General features: G+C 43.9%; 1 protein-coding gene across 5 annotated transcripts in view; it reads right to left on the reverse strand.

Moving 5' to 3' along the window:
- The window catches only part of TTC39C (tetratricopeptide repeat domain 39C), a 104,925-nt gene extending 82,330 nt beyond the window's left edge, over positions 1-22,595 (reverse strand). Inside the window, exons 1-3 of one of the 5 annotated variants that reach the window (XM_070513291.1) lie at positions 3,274-3,409; positions 2,117-2,171; positions 1,891-1,955 (exon numbers count right to left, since the gene is read on the reverse strand). Coding sequence is in view for 1 of the 5 variants with exons in the window: in XM_044774488.2 (XP_044630423.1) it covers positions 22,210-22,370 (161 nt within the window). In the remaining 4 variants the exon portion in view is untranslated. Of the gene's footprint in view, positions 1-1,890; positions 1,956-2,116; positions 2,172-3,273; positions 3,410-22,209 lie in introns of those variants that run through there. The other 4 variants (XM_044774488.2, XM_070513293.1, XM_044774490.2 and 1 more) reach the window with 4 other exon arrangements.
- Between the last annotated feature and the right edge of the window lie 728 nt (positions 22,596-23,323).

A 23,323-nucleotide genomic window follows, 5' to 3' on the forward strand; every position in this document is an offset into this window, starting at 1 on the left:
GATCAAATCAGTCAGAACATTCCCGTAAACCAAAGCCTAACCCAGAGCAAGGCCCTAACTCTCTTCAATTTGGCAGAGGCTGAGAGGTGAAAAAGCTACAGAAAAGTCTGAAGCCAGCAGAGGTTGGTTCATGAGGTTTAAGGAAAGCAGCTGTCTCCTTAACATAAGTGCAAAGTGAAGCAGCAGGCGCTCATGTAGAAGCTGCAGCAAGTTATCCAGAAGATCTTGCTAAGATAATTGACAGGGGTGGCTACACTCAACAACAGATACTCAGTGTAGACAAAACAGCCTTATATTGGAAGAAGATTCCATCTAGGACTTTCGTAGCTAGAGAGAAGTATAAACTTCAAAGGACAGCCTGACTCTCCTTTTTTTTTTTTTTTTTTAAAGATTGGCACCTGCACTAACAACTGTTGCCAATCTTTTTTTTTTTTTCCTGCTTTATCTCCCCAACCCCCGCCTGTACACAGTTGTATATCTTAGTTGCAGGTCCTTCTAGTTGTGGGATGTGGGACGCCGCCTCAACGTGGCCTGACGAGCAGTGCCATGTCCGTGCCCAGGATCCGAACCCTGGGCCGCTGCAGCAGAGTGCGCGAACTTAACCACTCGGCCACAGAGCCAGCCCCAGCCTGACTCTCTTGTTACAGGCTAATGCAGCTGGTGACTTTAAGTTGAAGCCAATGCTCATTTACCACTCTGAAAATCCTCGGGCCCTTAAGAATTATGCTAAATCTACTCTGCCTGTGCTCTACAAGTGGAACAACAAAGCCTGGATGACAGCATAGCTGTGTATAACATGATTAACCGAATATTTTAAGCCCACTGTTGAGACCTACTGTTCAGAAAAAAGATACCTTTCAAAATATTACAGCACACTGACAACACACCTGGTCACCCAAGAGCTCTGATGGAGGCGTACAATGAGATTAATGCTTTCATGTCTGCTAAAACAACATCCATTCTTCAGCCCATGGATCAAGGTGTAATTCTGAGTTTCAACTCTTATTATTTAAGAAGTACATTTCATAAGGCAATAGCTACCATAGATAGAATTCCTCTGATGGATCTGGGCAAAGTAAATTGAAAACCTTCTGGAAAGGATTCACCATTCTAGATGCCCATTAAGAATATGGCATGATTCATGAAAGAGTTAAAATATAAATATTAACAAGAGTTTGGAAGAAGTTGATTCCAACCCTCATGGATGACTTTGAGGAGTTCAAGACTTCAGGGGAGGAAGTAACTGCAAATTTGGTGGAAAAAGCAATAGAACTAGAATTAGAAGTGGAGCCTGAAGATGGGACTGAATTGCTTCAATCTTATGATAACACTTTAACAGATGAGGAGTTGCTTGTTATGGATGAGCAAAGAAAGTGGTTTCTTGAGATACAATCTATTCCTGGTGAAGATGCTGTGAAGATTCTTGAAATGACAACAAAGGATTTAGAACATTATATAAACTTAGTTGATAAAGTGGCAGCAGGTTTGAGAGGACTGACTCCAATTTTGAAAGAAGTTCTACTGGGCAAAATACTATCAAACAGTATTGCATGCTACAGAGACATCGTTCATGAAAGGAACAGTCAACTGATGTGGTAAACTTCATTGTTGTCTTATTTTAAGAAATTGCTACAGCCACCCCAACCTTCAGCAACCACCACCCTGATCAGCCAGCTGCCATCAACATCAAGGCACGATCCTCCACCAGCACAAGGACTATAACTCACTGAAGGCTCAGGTGACAGTTAGCATTTTTTAGCACTCAAGTATTTTTTAATTAAGGTATGTACATTGTTTTTTAGATATAATGCTATTGCATACTTAGACTACAGGATAGTGTAAACATAACTTTTATATGCACTGGGAAGCCAAAAACTTCACGTGACTCACTTTATTGTGATATTTGCTCTATTGCAGTGGTCTGGAACTGGACCCGTGGCACCTCTGAGATATGCCTGTATATTAACATGGGTAAAACTCAGAAATAAAAAACTGGGTGAAAAATGCAAACTGCAAAGGATACTCATTATGTACATTTAAAAACACAAACCTATATGTTGTTTATGGAGAGAAACATGCAATAAAGGTGTAAATATGGATGGAAAAAGACACATACCAATTTGAGGACAGTGGCTGCCCCTGGGGAGGGCAAGAGGAAAACTGGAATTACACTGGAAAACAAAGGGGATCTTAACTGTATTTATAATGTTTTATTTCTCTAAAAAAATTCTGACGCAAATATGGCAAATGTTAACATCTGTTAATTCTGAGTATGAAAGGCATCCATATTTTTAATAACATGCTGTACTTTTTGTACGTTTAAAATATTTAATAAATTAAAAAGAAAAAGTGATATCATACTCCCATTAATATTATTAAAAGCTTCAATTTCTCTCCAGCATTAAAATAACTAAAGCAAACCAGGGAAATAGATGAGAGGAAAGAGGTCACAAAGATGTTTCACAATTACTAGCTATTCCTAAGCTAATGACAAAGGTCAGTACTGCTGCTGGACCACACATCAGAGAACTTGCTGCATCTTACATTGGCTTGGTGTCTTTTGAGCCGGCAAATAGCACTCCTGGCCTCTCCTAAACTGTTAACACACCCCTGGGCTACTGGCTGGGTATGTTCTCCACTGCCCAGCCAGCCAGCCACCAGAGTGCCATCAAACACAGGCTCTCTGCAAGGTAGAGCCAAGGTTCTCAAAAGCCAACAGTGTTCTCTTCCTGTGCTAGCTAATCAATGCTAATCTTGTCACCAAGGGAAAATAACCCTTGGCTCTAATGGACTATATGTGCAGGCTGTTTTAGACTCTACAATTAGCTGTGCTTTTAGCATTGCTAGAAAGTAGGTGGGCTCACTTGGAAGCAATGATCATTTTAACTGATGGCATTAGGAATCTAAGAAGTCATAAATTATGAAATGGCATATATAAATCTGAATTTCAAAAGGAAATACTTCTACTCTTCTCTCTCTAGTGATCCAACAGTCCCTCTGATGCCCCACTTTTTTTCTTGAACCCATTTCACTTCACTACTACATCTAAAGAGAAATTCCACTAACACCAGTTTCATTTGACACTATGATGGTGTAATGCTTCCTATAACATTTCCTCTTTGTAACCGCTCTAAACATAATGAGACATTTAGAATGTAACCCAGAAAAAATATGGTACTACCATGTCAAACTGATGTCTACAATTATCTTTGTTTTATATATACATGCACAAAAAATACACACACAGTAGACACCCAACCAATATCCACTCACCTTAATCTCCAGATTCAGCAATATTAGAGGAGGGGAAAAAGATGCCCTTTGCCTACTGAACACTCAAACTGTGGGTTCTTCTGTGCTTCCTCAGAGTCCCTGGGATTATTCATGTTTGTGCCTGTTGACTTTATTACTGCAATTATATAATTGTTTATCATGTAAATAGATGAAATAAGGTTACAAAAAGTGGCACATCTATATAGAATAAATAAATGCTTCAACAAGATTGATAAAGGCATATGACTTTAAAAATTCCTTTAGGATTAGTGAGAGAGATAAGTGCACAAGACCTGTAAAACCATGGAGCTTCCACTCAGATTGCTTTGCAAATGACTTCAATCTCTGTTCCACTTTCAAGACCCCCGTGCTGAAAACCACAGGAATGCATTATAGGCGAGGCGTAAGCAAGAGAGCCAATTGGAAAACCCATCGGCAAACTCACAAAGGGAGGGCCTTGGCCTTACAGCAAAAGTCAGAACAAAATATTTACTAAATGTTCTTTCATTTCTATAATTCCAAATTAAATAACCACTAGTGGTCTGATCACATTAGGTAAGAGGCCTCCAGTACACTCAACTAGCGGCTGCAAGTCTTTCCCCAGTATCCAGTACCACATACATTTCTTTCCCAAGAGACTTAAAACACTCAGTCTAACATTTCCCAATTGATGGCAAACTGGTAAAGAAATTGTTACATTACTCAATCCTTCAAATGTGTTCCTCTTTCTGTATTCTCCCTCTCTCTCTCAGTGGCAGCACCATCTAGCTAGTGACCCAGAACATCCTCAATTCCTCTCCCAACAACCAAAAAAAAAAATTGAAACCCAACAGTCGTGTTGATTCTACCTCCAAAAACCTTTCACGTGTATCGACCCTGCTCAGGCAGCACCACGTCGGCTAGGACAATTGCTACCTAACTTGTTTCCCGACCTCCAGATTTATTGTGTACATTACACACAGAATTAGATTTCTGAAACAAAAATCTTATGTCACTCTTCTGCTCAAAAACTGCCAATGGCTCCCTGTTGCCCAAGGGCAAGGCTAAAAAATTCCGTGGCTCTGCATAGAACACGAACCCACCTACGTACCAGCATCAACCTCCACCATTGCTTTTAATGCACCTCTCTATGTGCATCCAGGGAACAGCCTGCCCCTGAATACAACACACGCCAAGTCAGAGGCTGCTCCCCTGCCTGCCTGAGTGCCCCTGGCCACTTCCCTACTCATCCTTAAGGTACCTCCTCTGACACTACCCCAATTCCCAGGGCCCTGGGTTCAACATCGGCTCTGTAAAGTGAGTGGGCTTGAAAATCTATTTCTGCCAAGCCTCAGTTTCCTCATCTGTAAAACAGAAGAAAATCACAGTTCCTGCCTCCCAGGGTCATGAGGAGGATTGAATGAGAACACGCAGCACGGTGTCTGATGCACTGTAAGTCCTCAATAAAGTTTGGCATCCCTGTTGCTATGGACTGAATTGTGTCTCCCCCACGTGCATATGATGACGTCCTAAGCACCAATGAGACTATACTTGGAGACAGGGCTTTTAGGAGGTAATTTAGGTTAAGTGATGTCATGAGGGTGGGGGTTGGAATCCGATAGGACTGGTGGCCTTATAAGAAGAGGAAGAGAGAGAACTCACATGTACTCAGAAAAAAGGCCATGCAAGGACACAGCGAGAAGGCAGCCATCTGCAAGCCAGGAAGAAAGCTCTCACCAGACCCTGACCATGCTGCCATCCTGATTGCGGACTTGCAGCCTCCAGGACTGTGAAAAAATAAATATCTGTTGTTTAAGCCACCTGATCTGTGAGACTTTGTTACAGCAGCCCGAGCAGACTAACGCACCTGTTCTTCTTTCTGTTCTCACGATGTTACTCCATTTAAATTAGATGTTGTGCGGCTCTCCCTCACCCGACTGGTACTTCTTTGAGGGCAGGAAAAGGGTCTTGTTTGCCTTTGTCTCCTCTTAGCACCTACTGGGGTGATTCGAACACAGTAGGCAATCAATAAATATTTAACTTATTAACAAAAATAATGAGAATTTGATTTTAAGCAAACATTACCCTTCTATAGAACCTGGTGTGAACGATAAGAGCCGAACGTCATCACTAGACATGCATTTGACTGTTCAGAGGACATGGGCATGTGGAGCAGCAGGAATCACCTTTTGGTTGTATTTTTACTGACCCCAAGTGAGGCCCCACCTGCAGGGGAGTCTCACTATGCAGCCTGAAGAATGAGAAGAAGTGAAGTGTCTTTTCTCTTGACCTGATGCATGGTCCCCACTTCCACAGGTGCATATCAACACAAAATGCCACAGTCCCTTTATGATCTCCTTGATCACAACAGCTGAGTTCACAGCAGCAACCTTGCCACCAACTACACTTCACTACCAGCACACATTTGTCCTGAATTTTCTATTTCAAGTGGGATCATATATAGTGTCTTAGTGCTAAAGGGATAATACAAGATGTTATAATAACCAACGAACACTACACAGAATGTCTAACATATGTAAGCCTTAAAACAAGTGAAAGACATCAATTCATAGTCTTATCTAATCCTCCTAGCGAGACAGTTTATCTGAGACCCTGCAACACTACTTTCCAATACCCCAGATAAACCTCCTATCATAAAGGATCCATACATTTAAAGAATGGGAGATGTATGGCACACACAGTGGGATCCAGGTAAAACTCATGTTTGAAAGCAAGGATCATTCATGCATCATTTACTGACTGAGCAACCACTACATGCCAGACATCAGGTTACGTGCTGGGGATACAACAGTGAGCAAATCAGACAATGTTCTTAATCTCAAGGAGCACAGTCTAGTGGGGGGAAGTCTTATACTAGGCTATATGGTGCTAATCTTTTTTTTTTTAAGGAAGATTAACCCTGAGCTAACATCTGCTGCCAATCTTCCTGTTTTTGCTGAGGAAGACTGGCCCTGAGCTAACATCTGTGCCCATCTTCCTCTACTTTATACATGGGACGCCTGCCAGAGCATGGCTTGCCAAGCAGTGCCATGTCTGCACCCAGGATCCGAACTGGCGAACCCCAGGCTACCAAAGTGGAATGTGTGCACTTAACCATTGCACCACCAGGCCAGCCCTTATGATACTAATCTTACGGGACCACCATTGTATATGTGGCCTGTCATTGACCAAACGTTGTTATGCGCCGCATGACTGTACAGACAATGGGATATTATTCAGCCTTAAAAAGGAAGGAAATTCTGATACATGCTACAACACGGATGAACCTTGAAGACAATAAGCTAAGTGAAATAAGGCAGTCACAAAAGGACAAATACTGTGTAATTCCACTTATATGAGGTACCTAGAGTAGTTAAATTTAAAGAGACAGGAAGTACAACGGTGGTTGCCAGGGGCTGGGAGGAGGGAAGAATGAGGAGTTAGTGTCTAATGGGTACAGAGTTTCAGCCTGGAAGATTAAAAAAGTTCTGGAGATGGATGGTGGTGACAGTTGCACAACAACACAATTGTACTTAATGCCACTGAACTGTACACTTAAAAATGGTTAAAATGGTGTATTTTTTATGAACATTTTACAATTAAAAAATAATTTAAAAACTTCCTGCCAGTTATAAATATGTATATTTATGAAATGAAAAAATAGTAAAACTAGTATTTATTTAGTAGGCTATAATTTAAAACATTAGAAACATTGACATTAAAGTGCTTTACTTTTTGTACAAACCTTATCGAGAATATTTGAAGAGCACTTGCTTTCTTCTCGTCATATAACTTATGATGCAGAGTGAGCATTTTTGCTACGTCTTGGTGAACTGTCATACTTCTTACTAGATTTGGATCAGCTTCCAACATTTTAGCCTTTGTGCCTTCAATGTTGTGACATATCTCTGCGAGTTTCTTTAATGTGAAGTTCTTTGCCTGTGTCACCGATTCTGGGACATCTTCATCTTTTTCCTCACAACCACTTAGCTCCTTTGTGTTGGTAAAAATGCCTTCACTAGGCACCCATGGCTGTACACGTAGAGTCCCTTGAAAGGTGACAGGGATAACACTCCCAGGGTAGCTCCTCCTCCTATAACTCAATTTATGTTCAACGCAGATTTCACTCCCAGATTTCACTTTTTTCTTTGCTACACTTTCATCTTTGTTCGCCAAGTCCCTCTTAATTACCCACTTCTGTAAAATGTCATGTGGATTTAACATTAAGAGATAAGGAGGCAACACAACAACCTACTTTGCTGTCTGTGTGGGAACTGAATAAGAGATGCACAGTGACCAGTCAGAGGCCAACTCTGAAAGAAGTGACATGATTGGTCACTGATCATGACGTGCATCTGTTACAAACGTGGTGACTTGCGGGCTCAAGAGCTAGCAGCTTGTATATACAGTTACTCACAGTTCGTACACAGGGCTAAGTGAAATTTGAACCATGTTATTGGGGAACTGGTGTTATTTAACTAACCTCTGGTAACTGAAATCCACGCATGTTAGAAGCAAGCAAAGCAAGTGCTATCTGTATATAATCACAAACGGAGGTGGGAAGCCCAGAGGAAAAGAACACGATTCTTCGAGAATCTTCAAGAATTTGAAAGAAGACTAAGGTGACCAGAGGTCAAAGAGTAAGGGAAGAGCACAGCAAAGAAAGAAAAGGCTACAGAGTGATGTAACTGGCCAAAGCGTTGATATTTTAAATGAAGGTTAGCACAGATTCTGAAACTCATTAAAATCAAAATCACTGTCAAGTTAAAGCTATTTTACTTTTCCATTTTTATATAAGCCACCATATGAAAACAAGAGCTATGAGTCTATTTTCTAGCATGAGCTCACTTGGCTTTGTACAGCCCCAGCCTAGAAGGAACACAATGAGGGGCCGGCCCTGTGGCTGAGTGGTTAAGTTCGCGCACTCCAGGGTTTTGCCGGTTCGGATACTGGGCACCGACATGGCACCACTCATCAGGCCATGTTGAGGCGGCGTCCCACATACCACAAGTGGAAGGACCCACAACTAAAATATACAACTATATACTTGGGGGAGTTGGGGAGAAAAAGCAGAAATCAAAAAAAAAGAAGATTGGTAACAGTTGTTAGCTCAGGTGCCAATCTTTAAAAAAAAAATGAAAGAAATAACTGTAAAATATACAGAAAAAGATAAAACAGCAGATGGTTAAGAGGCAAACCAAGCAGGGCTAAGCCACACCACAGAGCTCCTGATAGAGATTCTGGTCCTAATCCTGAGAGCAGAGGGAGGTTGTTTTAGTTTCCTGTGGCTGCTGTAATGAATTGCTGCAACTTGGTGGCTTAAAACAATGGAAATTTATTCTCTCCCGGTTCTGGGGGCCAGAAGTCTGTAATTAGTTTCACTGGGCTGAAATCAAGATGTGGGCAGGGCTGTGCTCCCTCCAGAGACTCTGGGAGAATCCATGCCCTCACTACTCCAGTTTCTGGTGCTGCCTGCATTCCGGGGCCTGTGGCCACCATCACTCCAATCTTCAAGGCCAACGTCTTCAAATCTTTCTCTCTGCTCCATTTTCATACTATCTTCTCTATGTGTATGAAATCTCCCTCTGTTTCATATATAAGGATATATGTGATCACATCTATCCCATCTGGGTGGATTGGATATCCACCTGGATAATCTTCCCATCTCAAAATCTTTAACTTAACCACATATGCAAGACACTTTTTTTGCCACAGAAGGTAGCACTCAGAGATTTCAGGGATCAGCTGTGGATATCTTTTGAAGGACCATTTTTCAGCCTACCAAAGAGGCCATGAAAGGATTCTTAGCAGAGAGGCAATATAATTAGACTCACATGTTGAAAAGTTCACAGGGGTGGGGGTGGAGGAGGGACAGAGGAGATGAGGAAGCCAGCTGGAGTACTGCAGTTTTCCAAGTGAGAGGTGGCCTGGACTAGGTGATGGTGGTGGAGATGAAGAGAAGTGAATGGGTTCAAGAGATATGCAGGAAGATGGTGAGTAAGAGGGAACTGCCAAGGGAGCTTTCTAGACTTCTGACGAGCCTAACCTTGTTTCAAGTGGTGCCATCCACTGAGCTTGGGAGCACTGGAAGATGATCAGATGTGCCAGAGAAGATCCAGCTAAACAAGTGGCCTGCAATATTTCTGGGTAATACCAGTGAAAGAACAGGGTTCTTTTGGAGGAAGCAGGGAAAGAGCCTACACTCTGGGGCTGGGGCCAGATCTTCCACTCATGCTCTTTTAACTTGGGCTCTGTAAGACCTCCTTCTGTCAAGAGCCCTCACTTTTGTCATGTGCAAAGTGATAATAACAATATTTATCCTCAGGGCTATTGAGAGAATCGGGGTTAAGGATGAAACGCACACGACAGTGCACGTTAACAGTAAGCACTGATTACCCACTTGATGACCATTCACTGCCATTCTTTGCCCATGCAGTAAGGCGAGTGAAGACCAAATAACTGTTGTGTGATTACAAGACCGTAACACTTCTAACTTTACTCTGCTTCCTCTCTAGTTCTGCTAATTCATATTCATTTATTGCTAAGGCCTGATGCTCATTTAGAGTTACTGATATATTCTGAAAATAACTTCAGGCTAAATAAAGTCAATTTGCTTTTACAGTTTTTCTAATTCTGTCATTAATGTGTATCAAATATATTCTTAACTCATCAGCATTAGTACCTTCTCTATCTTAAGTCATACAACTAAATAATCAGCTCAATCATCTCCATTCTATACCAATACCAGAAGGAGCCAGCATTGATAAGCAACTTACAAAGAGATCATCCAAACACATTTTCATCAACCACCTAAAAAGCCTTTCCAACCAATCCTTCGACAAGGGTTATTTTAAAAGTAATAAAATTGATCAACATATTTTCGTTATTTTCTCATCTTTAAGTCATAATAGGGTTCCTTTATTACGTATGGCAATAATCCACAAACTGCATGAATACTTTGAGGATTAAACACACACTGTTTATACAGGTTATTTATATAAGCAATTCAAACACTAGCTCATTTTAGATAATCATTTAAAGATTCTAGGAGATGTCTATCACTCAGTTAAAAGGCATTTCAAACTGAAACTAGAGACTTAGTCCTGATAATAAAATTTTAGTCAGATAGTGCTTAGTAAACCACTCTGAACTTCACGTGGAAGTGTGTGTCTCTCACCAAGGGACCCACATTTTCCTTTAGTTTTCAGTAGAGCATAGGTCAAGAAAATTTCACTTGTGTTTACTTCACTATTCATAAGCTTCCTTAACTGTAAATTTAGACTTAAACAGAATAGCTCTCTGATGCGGTTTGTTGTTACTTTTAGATAAAACTCAACATTCTTCTATGAAGAGAAAAGCTCACAATTTCAAGTTAGCCTCAACTACAGGCCAAGCCCAGATCCAAGACACCATACATGGACTACAGAAAAACACCCAAATGATTCTCTCATTTCTTGCCATTTTTATACTAGCAATTTCTCCAGAACAAGAATCTCCAAGAAATCCACCACAGCAGGTCCCGATACTTGGCTAAACTTCTATAGACCGCCATTTCCCCTCTCCCATCGCCCTTCCTCCTTGTTTTTCTTTGCTATTTCAAGAGGAAGATTTTCTAGCTCAGTTCATAATTCTGATAATTCAAAATAATGAGTATCTTTCAATCATCAATACAGAAATGAGCAAACAACATCTGGATTCACGTGGTTGACAGCTAAAGCAAAAGGCATTCCAGATGTAATTAAACTCTTTTCTCAGCAATTAAATTGATGCAAACCTTCCTACAATGTGGAGGAAAGACTGAAGTCCAATTACTCCAACAACTGCAGACCTACAAAAGCAGCCCCATTCTGGTCTCAGATAGTTCAAGAGTCACAACATCAGACAGGGATGCAGCTGATGAATTCAACATGCTTCTTTATTTTAGACCTAAATAAAGAGGGTGAGCATGATATACAAGACACGAAGATATCAAGTTCTTTCTTGCTCCAGAGATCCGTTGACAATACATAACTAGAGAGTTTGCAACTCACTGTTCAAAATGAGGGGAAAAACAGCACTTGAAGCCTTGACAGTGACTCATTATCTTGGAAGCTTCCTCAAGAGGCCATACAGCATGGATTTTAATTTAATCCAAAACCTGAATCCCCGTCATTTAGCAAATTCGATTTGGATTCAGATATAAAATGTCGTTTTCCCTCATTTTCTGCCCTGTAGCACCAAATTTTTACTTCTGATAGAGATAAAATGATACAACCATTTAAAAATCTGTTTATCTGGTGTTGCTTACTTTATGGATGAATAATTTACATGAAGTAAAACCTGAAGGAGAGTTGCTGCAGAGAGGAGGCCAGAAAGCACAATTCCAACACAAAAGGCATTTATCTAGATGGCAAGAAGGCCAAAGCGGGAAGAGCAGCAAATGATGCTCGCTAAACATAGGAACTCAGACGCATCACGCTCAAACTCACGTTTTCCTAGAAAAGCCCCACCCAGCAAGGAATACGACGGTGCGATCAAGCATGTAAGAACAGGTCAAGCTAACATGTATTATGGGATGCAGCTGACGTCATGGTTGAGGGTGAGACCAGAGAAAGCTCTGCATATCTGTCCTGTTGAGGCATCCTATCAGAGATTAAATTGTGTGTGTGTGTGTGTATGTGTGTGGAGGGGTGTTTCCTACTAGCTACTTCTAAATACAACAGAACAGAAAATCATCATGAAGCATCCTTCCCTATTTTTTCCCATTTTAGAAGAACTGTTTTTGTGGTCTCCTTGGCTATTAACTTGGGGGCATCCATGTCCTGATTCCTGGGGATTCAGCCTCTTTTTTGTGTGTGTGAGTAACCTACTTAGCAAAAATCTTGCTCACTTCTTGGGCAGGCTGTGGACCACTTTATACCTTGAGATTCAAAGTCAGAAAGACCTGAGTGGGGACAGGGCAGGGAGACTAGGCGTCTGAAATAAAGTCACTTGAGGCTAGAAAGACACAGGTCCTGCAAGCTGGCTCCCCATTGAGAATGAAGTTGGGAAAGGGCCCCAGTGCTTCTCTATCCACATGGCAAGGGACAGAAGAACTGGAGCTGACATCCCTTCCTGGAGCTGTCTGGCCCTAGAAGCACCTGTGTATGTGTGACCTGGAGAAGCTGGTGTTTAGGAGCAGTAACCTGTGGGGCATAACATTGGATGAACCCTACCCCTGGGCTCTCCTGGCACCCGTGGACACAGACGCAATGGAGGCACCGCCTTCTCCACCATGCTCCTTCTTCTGCTGCTGTGTCAGCCTGGGTAGCCTGTCCCCCTCCTATCAGCACAGACACCCCACCCCTGTGCTGTTCCCGGCAGCCCCGGGATTCCAGCTTCAGAGAGCAAACCTTGCCTTGAGCCTCATGTCCCCAAACTCAGTGCCTCTCAATGGAATGGGCCAAGGATGCAAGACATCCTGCAATGTGCGAGATAGGCGAGCATATTGTCCCCTGTCCTGCACATCGTCCCATGTCCTGCACAACTTCTGAACATCTGGAAAATCATGTGGATGAAAAACTGTTTATCACTATTTAGTTCTAAAACCTACCTCCATGGACATAGAAACAAAATCATTCTGGCACTGTCTAAATATACCCTTTATCTAGATTTGTTCACAATTTTGGAAAACCATGTCACCAATAGCAACACTGCGTGTGGCATCTGAGTTGCCAACACCACAGCTATACCAGCCTGCATCTGTAGCTATCACATGCCAACAATTGACAGGGATACTGAAAACTCCTTTAAATATGTTTAAAGCCAAATAAATTACTGAAGACTCATGAAATATTGGATACAAATGATTTTCATTAATAAATTTGTCATTCTTCCTGTCCTATATTAAGAGTCTGTAGCATAGTGAAATTTATATGATAAAAATTGCATACAGAAATTATTTATTTTGGGTTTGATTCTTATTTTTCTATCTTACCCTGATACTGTCCTCAGGGGTCACATACCACCTCCCTCCTCAACTTCCTTATAAACCTTTTTCTCAATTCATCCTCTAATCCCAGACATGTATTCAAGGCTTTGGTCTCCAAAGTGCTTGGCTTGGGGAAGGATTTAAAGATGGGAGATCTGTTTTCTGAGACACTCTGTCAGCACACATCCCACGTCCTAACACAGGCAATTAACTATTCTGACACCACCCCGACACAGGCGGCCTGGCTCACTGCCAAAATGTCGTGCTTCCTCATTTTCTCCACTTCCACAGTCAGCGTTTTGGCCTGGCGTATTGTTCCTACTCCAATTAAGGTTATTTCCCCACTTTCTCTTAACACATATAGATAAGTTTGATATGTTACCTCTTTTAGTTTAAAGTGCATCTGCTCTCTGATTTCTCTACTATGGGATGGCTTCTGATCTTCTCTTAAATCCAAATTTATTCATTATACACAGGTGCCAGTATCTAACTACTTCATCTTCTGATGAAGGCGTGTTGGGCATTTACATTTTGAAATACATGGAATTTTTCATTATGAATTTCTTTTTACTTCTCCTTTATAAAACTATTTGGGCATTCTATTGACTTTTAGACATTGTACATGTCAGCAAGTCATTTCATCTATCAGTTTTGTTTTAGGAGCAGAGAAGAGGAATTCTAAAATATTTATCATAAAAAGAGGGCATTAGATCTGACAGACAAGAGCCCCTGCTCTAGAAAGCTTCCCTTCTAGCCGCCAAGTTGTTCCAGAGACCAGTTCTTCCTGAAATTCAGGACAGGGATCCTGGAGTTGGGGAGCTGGATTTCTGCCTTCTCACACCAGAGAGGCAAATACTACAGATCATGTCATGCCAGCACTGCCCGGGGGGTGGCCCAGAGCCCCACAGGCAGCTATTGAGAGAAGTGAAAGGGCGGCCAGTTAGAGCAGGACTCCCCTTGACTGGACACAACACAGAGCGGAGGACAGCTCACTCAAAGAGCTGTGATGCCTGGGCCATGCGCAGCTGAGACCGAGGCCACTACAGAAGCAGGAGACTTGAGATTGCTCAGCTTTCCTTTGATGGCACCCATCAAGACCAGTGTGTGCTCAGTGGCAGCTCTGCTCCGCATTGCCCCACACTAAGCACTGGGCCACCTGGCTGCACCAAAGGGAAGAGGCTGACAGGCCAGGAGGTTCTGTTAGCTGCTCATGAGGAGCAGAGTGTCAATTCTGGGGGCACTCCAGAGCGCCTCCACTGGGTCAAGAGATGCACCTACTGTGTCACTATGGAAGGAGTGATATGGAATCCTGACTTTCAGAGCTCCTAAATGACACTGCCCCTGGGCTGCACTTGCCGACTAGCTAATAAAAGGGAGCTGATATGCCTATAAAATCTCATGGATCCCACATCACTCCAGAACCTCAGGAAGGCCAAAACACCTGACGAGCAAGTCCACCCATCTCTACTATCTCAGCCCCATCACACAGACAGGAAGCCATGTAAACAACTTCCCTACAACATTAGTGCTGGATAAAGGGGTGGAAGGATGCTGCAGGAGCACTGAGGAGTCACACCACCCTTTCATGGAGATCTGAGCTGTGTCTTGAATGACAAGCCAGAACTAGTTAGATGATGCAATATACTCCAACACGACTGGGCCGAAGAGGCAGGAGGCAGGCAGGGAAGCAGACAAGCCAGATCACAGGACATCCTATGCCAAGAGAGGACCTCGGACTTCATCCTGTAGAAGACTGGGAGCCACAAAGGGTCTAAAGTTCCGGGTGACACATTCCCTAAAGATGGATCTCTCTGGGGATTTATCGAGTAGCCTCTGGGTGTCAGAGTGTGGTTTGCATATTGCTGGTGACTCACCCCAAGATGGCTGTAGCAGCACATAGGTAAATTTCTCTTATTGTCTAAGTTGCAGAAGAGCCGTAGTACAGTGTAGTGGTTAAACACACAGATTCTGGAGCCAGACAGCCACTTAACGTGAAACGTTGGGCAGGTCATTCAATGTCACTGTGCCTCCCCTCCTCCCCCCATAAGACAGAAGTAACAAGAGCACTCCCTTACAGAGCTGTGGGGAGGATTAAACAAGGATTAACATTCAAGAGTGCTGGTGTGTGACCTGGCACACAGTTTTACCATTTTTACCATTATGTGCTTATTTTGATGTGTATTAGGAAAAGCAAGTCACCTAAACAAGTGATTTCACAGACAGCACAGCTTTGGACAAGACAAGGTGTTAAAGTGACCCTTCCTGAGGCACATTTAAAGATGATAAGTAAGCAACACCTCCTTGAAGGCAAGAGCTGCTTCTCCCTTTTGTGTCCTGCACATGGCAGACACTCTCTAGGGCCTTTCTCTGTAATAACGGTCAGTTTTCCTGTAAGACAGGAGTAATATATATATTTCTTGTGTTCTGAAATTCTTGAGCAAGAAGGAAGAGATGGAGAAAGCAACCTCAGCTAGGGAAAGGGCTGAGATGGCAAACCATCAACCACCTTCACACCTGGAGAAAAGCCCTCCCTCAATCCTCAAATGAGAGATCAGGGAGTCACGACCCTCTCTCCTTACACAGCAAAGTGATGAACGGTTTTACGTAAAAACATGTTTTTGTAACTCTGTATGGTGACAGACGCTAACCAGACTTATTGCGGTGATCATTTCACAATACATACAAAGATCCAATCATTATGTTGTACACCTGAAACTAATATAATGTTCTGTCAATTATACCTCAATAAAAAAGAAACACAGGTGCAAAGTCACTTGTTCAGAAATTGGAATGCATTTCTCCCCATAATAAAAAGACTTTAAAGTGATGCCTAGATCCCCACGTTAGCCCACAACGGCCTCTTCAATCCCAAACTGGACCTACGTGACTGGCTGAACAGCATACCCCGAATTTAGGGAACAGAGTAAGTGGTGGAAAAGGTATAAAAGAGATGAATTCTTCGCCGGCATCCCAACCCTCTCACGGAGTAGAGCGGGCACTAGGCAAAGTTTTGAAACAAGAGAGAAATTCATCTGTGCTACACAGCCATCTACTTTCTGTACTTCTACACTCTCTCCTCCTCAAGTTCTATTTAGCCTTAGCCTCTTCAAAGTCCCACTGCTGTTGCTGCGTAAGGAGGAGAGTTACCCTGGCAAAGGAGAAGGGGGTGTGAAAAATGGTATTTTAGGAGCTAAAACAGCCTGTGCAGGAGGCCATGACCCCTGAAATGTGATGATGTGTTTCGGGATCTACAAGTGGTTTTGTGTAACTAGAACAGAAAGTGCTCTATGCCTCAATATTCTCTCTCTTCCTTTTTTGCCTTATCTTCATTGAAACTTCATTCCACCTGGTAGAGCTCCTCTCAACGAGGGTAGGTAATGAAGGTAACTCACTGAACTACTTGTTAATACAGCACGCATAACTCAGAGCACACAGACTCTTAAGGTTCGAGTCTTTAACTATGTGTGTTTGTACACAGACACACCCCCCCCCACAGTATGCGTATTCACTTTTTTCCTGATAATTTCCTATACAAACTCTCCCTTTATTCTACAGACAGTTGCATTTTTGAAAGAATCCCAATTAAGACAAATATATCTATAATGAATATTTAATTGGGAGCTTTTCAGACAGTGCAATAGTTGGGGGGAAAAAAATGAGCCTTTTTACAAACACACCACCGAGGAGGATGGAAAAAGGCAACAGATGAGTTTCCTATCTCTCCTGCCCGTTTCCTCACACCATTTCTGCTTTTCATCCCTTCTCCTTTTCTTGCATTTCTGCCTCCACGGACTCTCTATAGACTCCAGCAGCAAGGCACAGACACGCTGCTGTCTGGGAGCAGCCAAATCATGCAGAAAACACAGGTGGCCTGAAACTCCTGTCCTCTGAAGCATCCGACACAGTCTGGGGCACGGAAGAGGCTCAGACATCTACTGGCCTAGGCCTCTTACACACGCCTTTTGAGTTTTTCCAGGGGGAACTATGGTTTGTACCAGAGGTCAATAAACTTCTTCTGTAAGGGGCCAGAGAGTAAATAATTTAGGCTTTGCCAGCCTACGGTGTCTGTCACAGCTATTCATTTCTGCTATTGTATTGTACAAGCAGCCACAGAAAATACATAATCAAATGAGAGTGGCTGTGTCCCAATTAAACTTTATTTACAAAAGCAGTGAGCAGGCCAGATTTGGCCCACCGGCGATAGATTGCAATCCCTGGATTATACTGAGCCATCTCTATGGTAAGACTGGCTCTATAATCAACATGCTCATAAATAAAGCCACATGTCATATGGCTTTGTCATATGTGCTGTAAACTGTTAAACAATTTAAAATCCACACATTCATTTTAAAAATACACAAATTACTTACCCTGAATCTTTCTTGCTTTTTGTTTTTAATACATTTTTGCCACTTTTATAATTTTAAATAACATGGAAAAGAAAAATATCACAATTCATAACACCAACTATTACTAGTTCTTTATTATATTCATGCATATTTATCCTCAATGAACATTCATTATCATCACTGTATGCTTCTTATTTTAGTTGACAATGACTAAATATGACTTTTTAATAAGATTTACAGCCAGAAATTGGTGGTGGTGTTGGCAGGGGTAAGAATTATAGAAGTCTTAAGGTTAGAAAGAAGGCCAGGAGTTAAAGCAGGAGATGGAGATGGTGCCCTCCAGGGGAGGAGGGAGAGCAAATGTCAGGCCTGTGGAAACTGGAACTGCAAAGCTCGTTTTGGCCAAGAGCTCCAGATGTCTCCCGTCTTCCTCACAGTTCAGTGTGCTTCACCTCTCCGGCTAGTTCTCTGATTAAAAAGCAAAGTAATATTGCAAGCCCCAAAGAGAAAAAGATGGTGACATTAGGACCCTGAGGTCCTAAGGAGGCAAAAGTTAATTATGGATGTGAGGGCCACACTGTGGGGGACAATGGTCATCGTAAACAGAGAGCTGACTAGACACCTAGCAGCAAAGTCACCCTGAAAAGCAGCACTGACTCATAGGAAACTTGGACCAACCAGTGGATCTGAGAAGAAAATAACAAGTGTAGAATAAGCCATCAAACTTGACAACCTAATAATACTGATCAGCTTGCAGTTCTCAACCCTCTTCTTGAGATGCCATTTCACATCTCCATGTGGCGTTTTCACTGTTTCCTCTCCCAGATTTCCATTTCCACCTCACCGCCTCTCACATCCTCCTTCTCCCTCTTCCCCTCACCCTCCCAACTCCTCCTCCTTCAACTCACTGACTTCTACCCCATCATGATGCTCAGGCATCATTTCCTCCACAAAATCCTCCTCCAAGCTGGGCTATAAGTTGCTTCTCTCCACTGCTACTGACTACAGAGGGCCACACATACATCTCCCAGACTCCCTCCCACTGTCAATCTTACCTACACCACAACATCTAAAAATTTAGTGCCTGTCTTGTGCACATAACCACAGCCTACCACATCCTGTGCCTGAATACCCAAAGGTCTGAGTGTGTGTCATGCATGCAAACATCAGTTAAGAGTGAGAATGAATGAGAGTGTATGAGTGTGTGTGTGTGTGTGTGTGTGTGTGTGTGTAGGAGGAAGAGTGAACACTGCTGGATTAGAGCACCGAACCCTAAGACCAAGATCAGGAATTTGATTTCAGGTGGTGAGTATCACGAACTTACAAAGTTATGTCCTTGGGTTCAGAGCAGAGAGGCCACAAAGCAGCACCAATCTGTTCCAACCTCTGGGAACACATCTCCAAGTACCTGACAGTGGCTCAATGCCAACAAGGGGGCAGCTTGTTACATCATTACTATAGTTACAATGGAAATCACAGCTACATTTTGAAATTCCAACTATGGCATGTCTTATAGCTCAAAAGAAAGCCGCTACTGTGCATATATTTCTAATCCCTATATGTATGATATGTGAATTATACAATCCAGACTTTCCACTAATTCAGAATGGCCTTCATAATAATCCGTTTCTATGAGGTAATCATTTCTCAGTAAGTAGCTATTGATGAAACTTCTGCCATCCCAGTAATATGGCATGAGAAAATGATTTTCTGGCTTCAATAAAAAATGTTATTGTTATGCTAGATACAAAATATGTTTCTATTGCTAAACTGTAACAATAAGATTCTGGAAGGTCTACTAATGGGGGAAGGGTGGTCCTCTGTGACAAAACAATCCTAAGAAAAGAGATAACCAAATTGCTGTCGCTCTCTCTTCCGTAGATAAACTGAGCCAGAGGTATTCTCTAATACTTACAACAAAGTTACTGCTGAGTTTTCCAGTAGGCCATTCAACTTTGGAACAGGAAGCATCCAAAAGCATAAGAGGATCTAAATCTTTCAAATGTAGTATGTGAGGCTAACTTTAAATATAAAAGCTACCTGCATACAGGACGTTTTGTCTTCTAAGCAAACTACGTCAAGCAGAAAGCACAAGAGTGGTGAACACATCAGGTACAAAAGCTAGCTAGTGTTTACTGAGCGCTTACATTGTAACAGCTACCATGGATTATTTCTTTTAATTCTAGCAACTACACTATGATTGTGCTACTCCCATTTTATAGGCAAGGAAGCAAATTTCAAGAAACCAAAGTCAGTATGTACTAAAAGTAGCGTAACTAGGACTGGAACGCTGGTTGCAGACTCTGGTCCACAAGCACACCTCTAGACAATCGCGCTTTCCAAAACACGGATCAGAAGCACATTTCGGGAGATGAGAAGAAGGCAATGACTTTCCACATCACAAACACATCAGATGGAGCAAGGGAAAGCTGACAGGATAATGTTACTACTGTCCACCTCTTAAAAAAGTTTTTTAAGTTGCTGGAAAATGAGGTTGCAGGGCAAATTACAAAAAAATAATAATAAATTTAATGAGACAGGCAGGTATAACGAAAAGAGTCCTTAATTTACACCCCCAGTGCTTATGTCCTGCTCCATGCTAAACCCTGAGACTCAAGTCTCTCATTATGAAGTGTCACGATGAAACACACCTCACTCTTTTGTTGTCACAGAATAGTGAGAATATAAGGGAATGCGCCTACCTAGCACTGTGCTTGGCAAAGAACACATACCACAATATTTTGTTTCCTTCTTTATCTTCAGTTCTAATTTCAAAACACAAGCAGATAGCTCCTATCTACACAATGTAAATCCTCTCTGGACACACCCCCCAACTCCCAACACACTCACCCACAGAGAAACACCTTTCAAGATGCATCTCTCTGCTGTTGCTGTGAGAAAATGAGTTTTCCTATGACCCATAACCTGCCCTTTAATAACAATGCATAAAATTGCCTAGATAAGGCAAAAATACTGTTATTTCATGCTTTCAAATACAGGAACCACAAGGTAGTATTTAAGTACACTAAAGCAGTTCAGAAGAAAAAAACATTAAAATAAGTAACAAAATATTTCAAAGCAAGAAGTATTGACACGCAAGCACCATATCTTGATCAACAACTAAAGAGAGTAAACCTGACTCTAAGACTTTCTACAGGCCTCTCTCATACAACACAAACTGGTAGTCTAAAAAAAGTCAGAGCACAGTATACGAAATATTCAGATGCTGGGGTTTTTTTTTTTTTGCCTCATGAAATACATTCTCAGAAGGCTACAAAAACTACCCGAGAGAGTTTGCAGGACAAGTAAATCTTTTAAATCTATCCTCCATTAAAAGCCTTGATGAAACTCTGGCTTGAAATCAGACTTGTATGCTTTAAAAATAAAATGTTCTGAGTAAAGCTAAGAAGTTTTCATTTTTCGATTAAAAAAACTGATTTAAAAGTAAAATTTCTTCAGTGAAAAGTTTATAGTTGTGAGATATTTGCTGTGCCATTAAGATGTGGAAGCTCCAACCAGCAGAAACCACCATTCTTTGAGGTCTGAAAACTTTGGGCATCCTATCTCCCTCTCTCTCATTTTCTTAAGACTGTGGCTCTCCATCATAGCAGCACATCAGACTTCTTCTTCCTAACCAAACCAGGGGGCCCAAGAAAGTGTGAAGCACATGGCCCTTAAGCATCTATAGAGAAGCTAGTAATTAACATCCCAGAGTCTTGTCCACACTCAAAGGGCAAATCACAAACTTCTTCCTAAACGAGAAAGCAGATGCTTCTGGTCCCCAATGAAACTGAAGGCTCCTCCCACACCCACAAGAAAGTTCCCAGTTTCAGTTCTTTCACTTCATTTTTAAAAAGACGAATGAAACATAATTAACTGAACACACGTGTTCTTCCTTCCACTCTTGCATATACTTAAAAATCCCTCCATTTCCTTCTTCCTTTCAGTTAGAGAAATCCATAGTAAATACGTTTGCTTGAAAAGTACTAGAAACTAATTTTCAGGACTGAGTTTTAGAAGACAGGCAGACAGGGGGTAAGTGAGCAGAGTTAGGTTGAGTTTTTCAAATTCCTGCACGGCAAGGCGATTATGAATATCTGTTTTCAAACAATAAAAGCGTCCGGAATGCACAATGATGCAAAGTAATACGAGGAACAAGAAACAGGCACGAGCCAGCTGGTGTGCTCCGTGTCACAAAGGCTGCTCTGGCAGCACGCGAGCCGGAGTAACACCACTACAAGTCCAAGGCTCGCTGCTGCCTCAGATCGCATCCGGCCCCAGGTCCCCAAGCCCGGCTCCGGACCTGGCGGCGGGAGGGCGACCCCTGAGCGGGGAGCGGAAAATCCCCGGGCGCCTCTCAAAGGGGGAGGCCGCGGAGAAAGTGAGGGAGAGGGAGAGACGTGGGCGCTCCAGGAGGACGCGTGGCGGGTCCCACGGAGGGAAAGGACAACCGCGCGGGGGTGGGGGTGGAAAGCGGCGATGTGGCAAAGGCGCAGAAGCGCCGGCTGCAGCTCAGGCCGAGGGAGGCGACATGGGGACCGGGGACGGGGCCAGGGATTAGTGACCGACGGGAGGGGGAGGGCCAGCTGCATAGTGAAGCGCAGGTGCTGGACCCGAGGCGCGCGTGGCCGGGGCGGGGGAGCAGGGGGCGTGGGTCACCTGTATTGTTTGAAAAGCTGGTCCGACTCCCTGAAGCCGTTGTTGAGCAGCATGTTGATGCCGGCCAGGGCCAGCTCCGCGTCCTGCAGGGGCGCCGCCGCCGCCGCCGCCGCGTCTCCGTCATCCCGCCGCCGCGGCCGCTGCTGCTCCGAGCCGGCCATGGGCGCGCGAGGCTCTGCGCAGGGCCGAGGCGAGGTCGGGAGCAGCTGCTGCGGCCCGGCGCGCGCCCGGAGCCCGCCGCTACCTGTCCGGAGCGCGGCGGGGCGGGGCGGGGAGGGAGGAGCCGCGACCGGCTGCGGCGCGGGGGATGTGCGCGCCCAGGCCGCCGCCCGCCGCCGCCGCGGGGGATTACTCAGCAGCCGCCCGCCGCTCCTCCCGCTCCCTCCGAGACACGCGGCTCGCGCGGGCACCGAAGCGAATCCGTTTCCGGGTGTTTCTAACCCCGCGGAGCCGGGGCCCGAGCGGCCGCCGCCCCCGCTTCCTGCAGCCCCAGCGCCCGGTCCCTGTGGGTGCCCTCACCGCGCCCCTCGGCCAGCCGTCCAGGGCCAGCGCGGATACGCGCGAGGCCACGAGCCCCGGACCTTGACCCTCTCCTCCAAAAGGGCCGGACCCGGAGCCTCGGGGAAGCCAGAGAGGGCAAGCGGGTTGAAAAGGGCACGGGGAACTCCTCCTGGGAAGCAGCAAGAGCGCGCGGCTAGAGAGCAGGTGGCCGCAGCCAGCGCGCGGCGCTTTCGCCACGAGAGCCTGAAACCCCACGCGGCCAGCACCCGCGACCCCCAACTTCATCCCGATCCTGGGGCCGCCCACTAGCCGGTGGCAGCCAATCCCCTGGGAGGTGGGCGGCGGGTCCGGGTCCCCCGGTACCTGCCGGACCGCAGCCCAGAGCCTAGCGCCGAGGAGCTGGACCGGAGAGCTCCTGGATCCGGCATCCACCCCCTCTGGCCCGCCACCAACATTTGCGCGATAGGGCAAGAGGTCAGATGGAGGCCCATATGGTATACACCTGAATATTTAAGAGTTATAAATTAAGCTGTTGAAGTGAGTTCTAGTCTTAGGCTGGCAATTATACTTTGATATCAATGAAATAGAAAAATAAGTGAAAGCTATGGTTTTC

This window comes from Equus asinus, chromosome 7, assembly GCF_041296235.1.
Source record: "Equus asinus isolate D_3611 breed Donkey chromosome 7, EquAss-T2T_v2, whole genome shotgun sequence".
Taxonomy (NCBI): domain Eukaryota; kingdom Metazoa; phylum Chordata; class Mammalia; order Perissodactyla; family Equidae; genus Equus; species Equus asinus.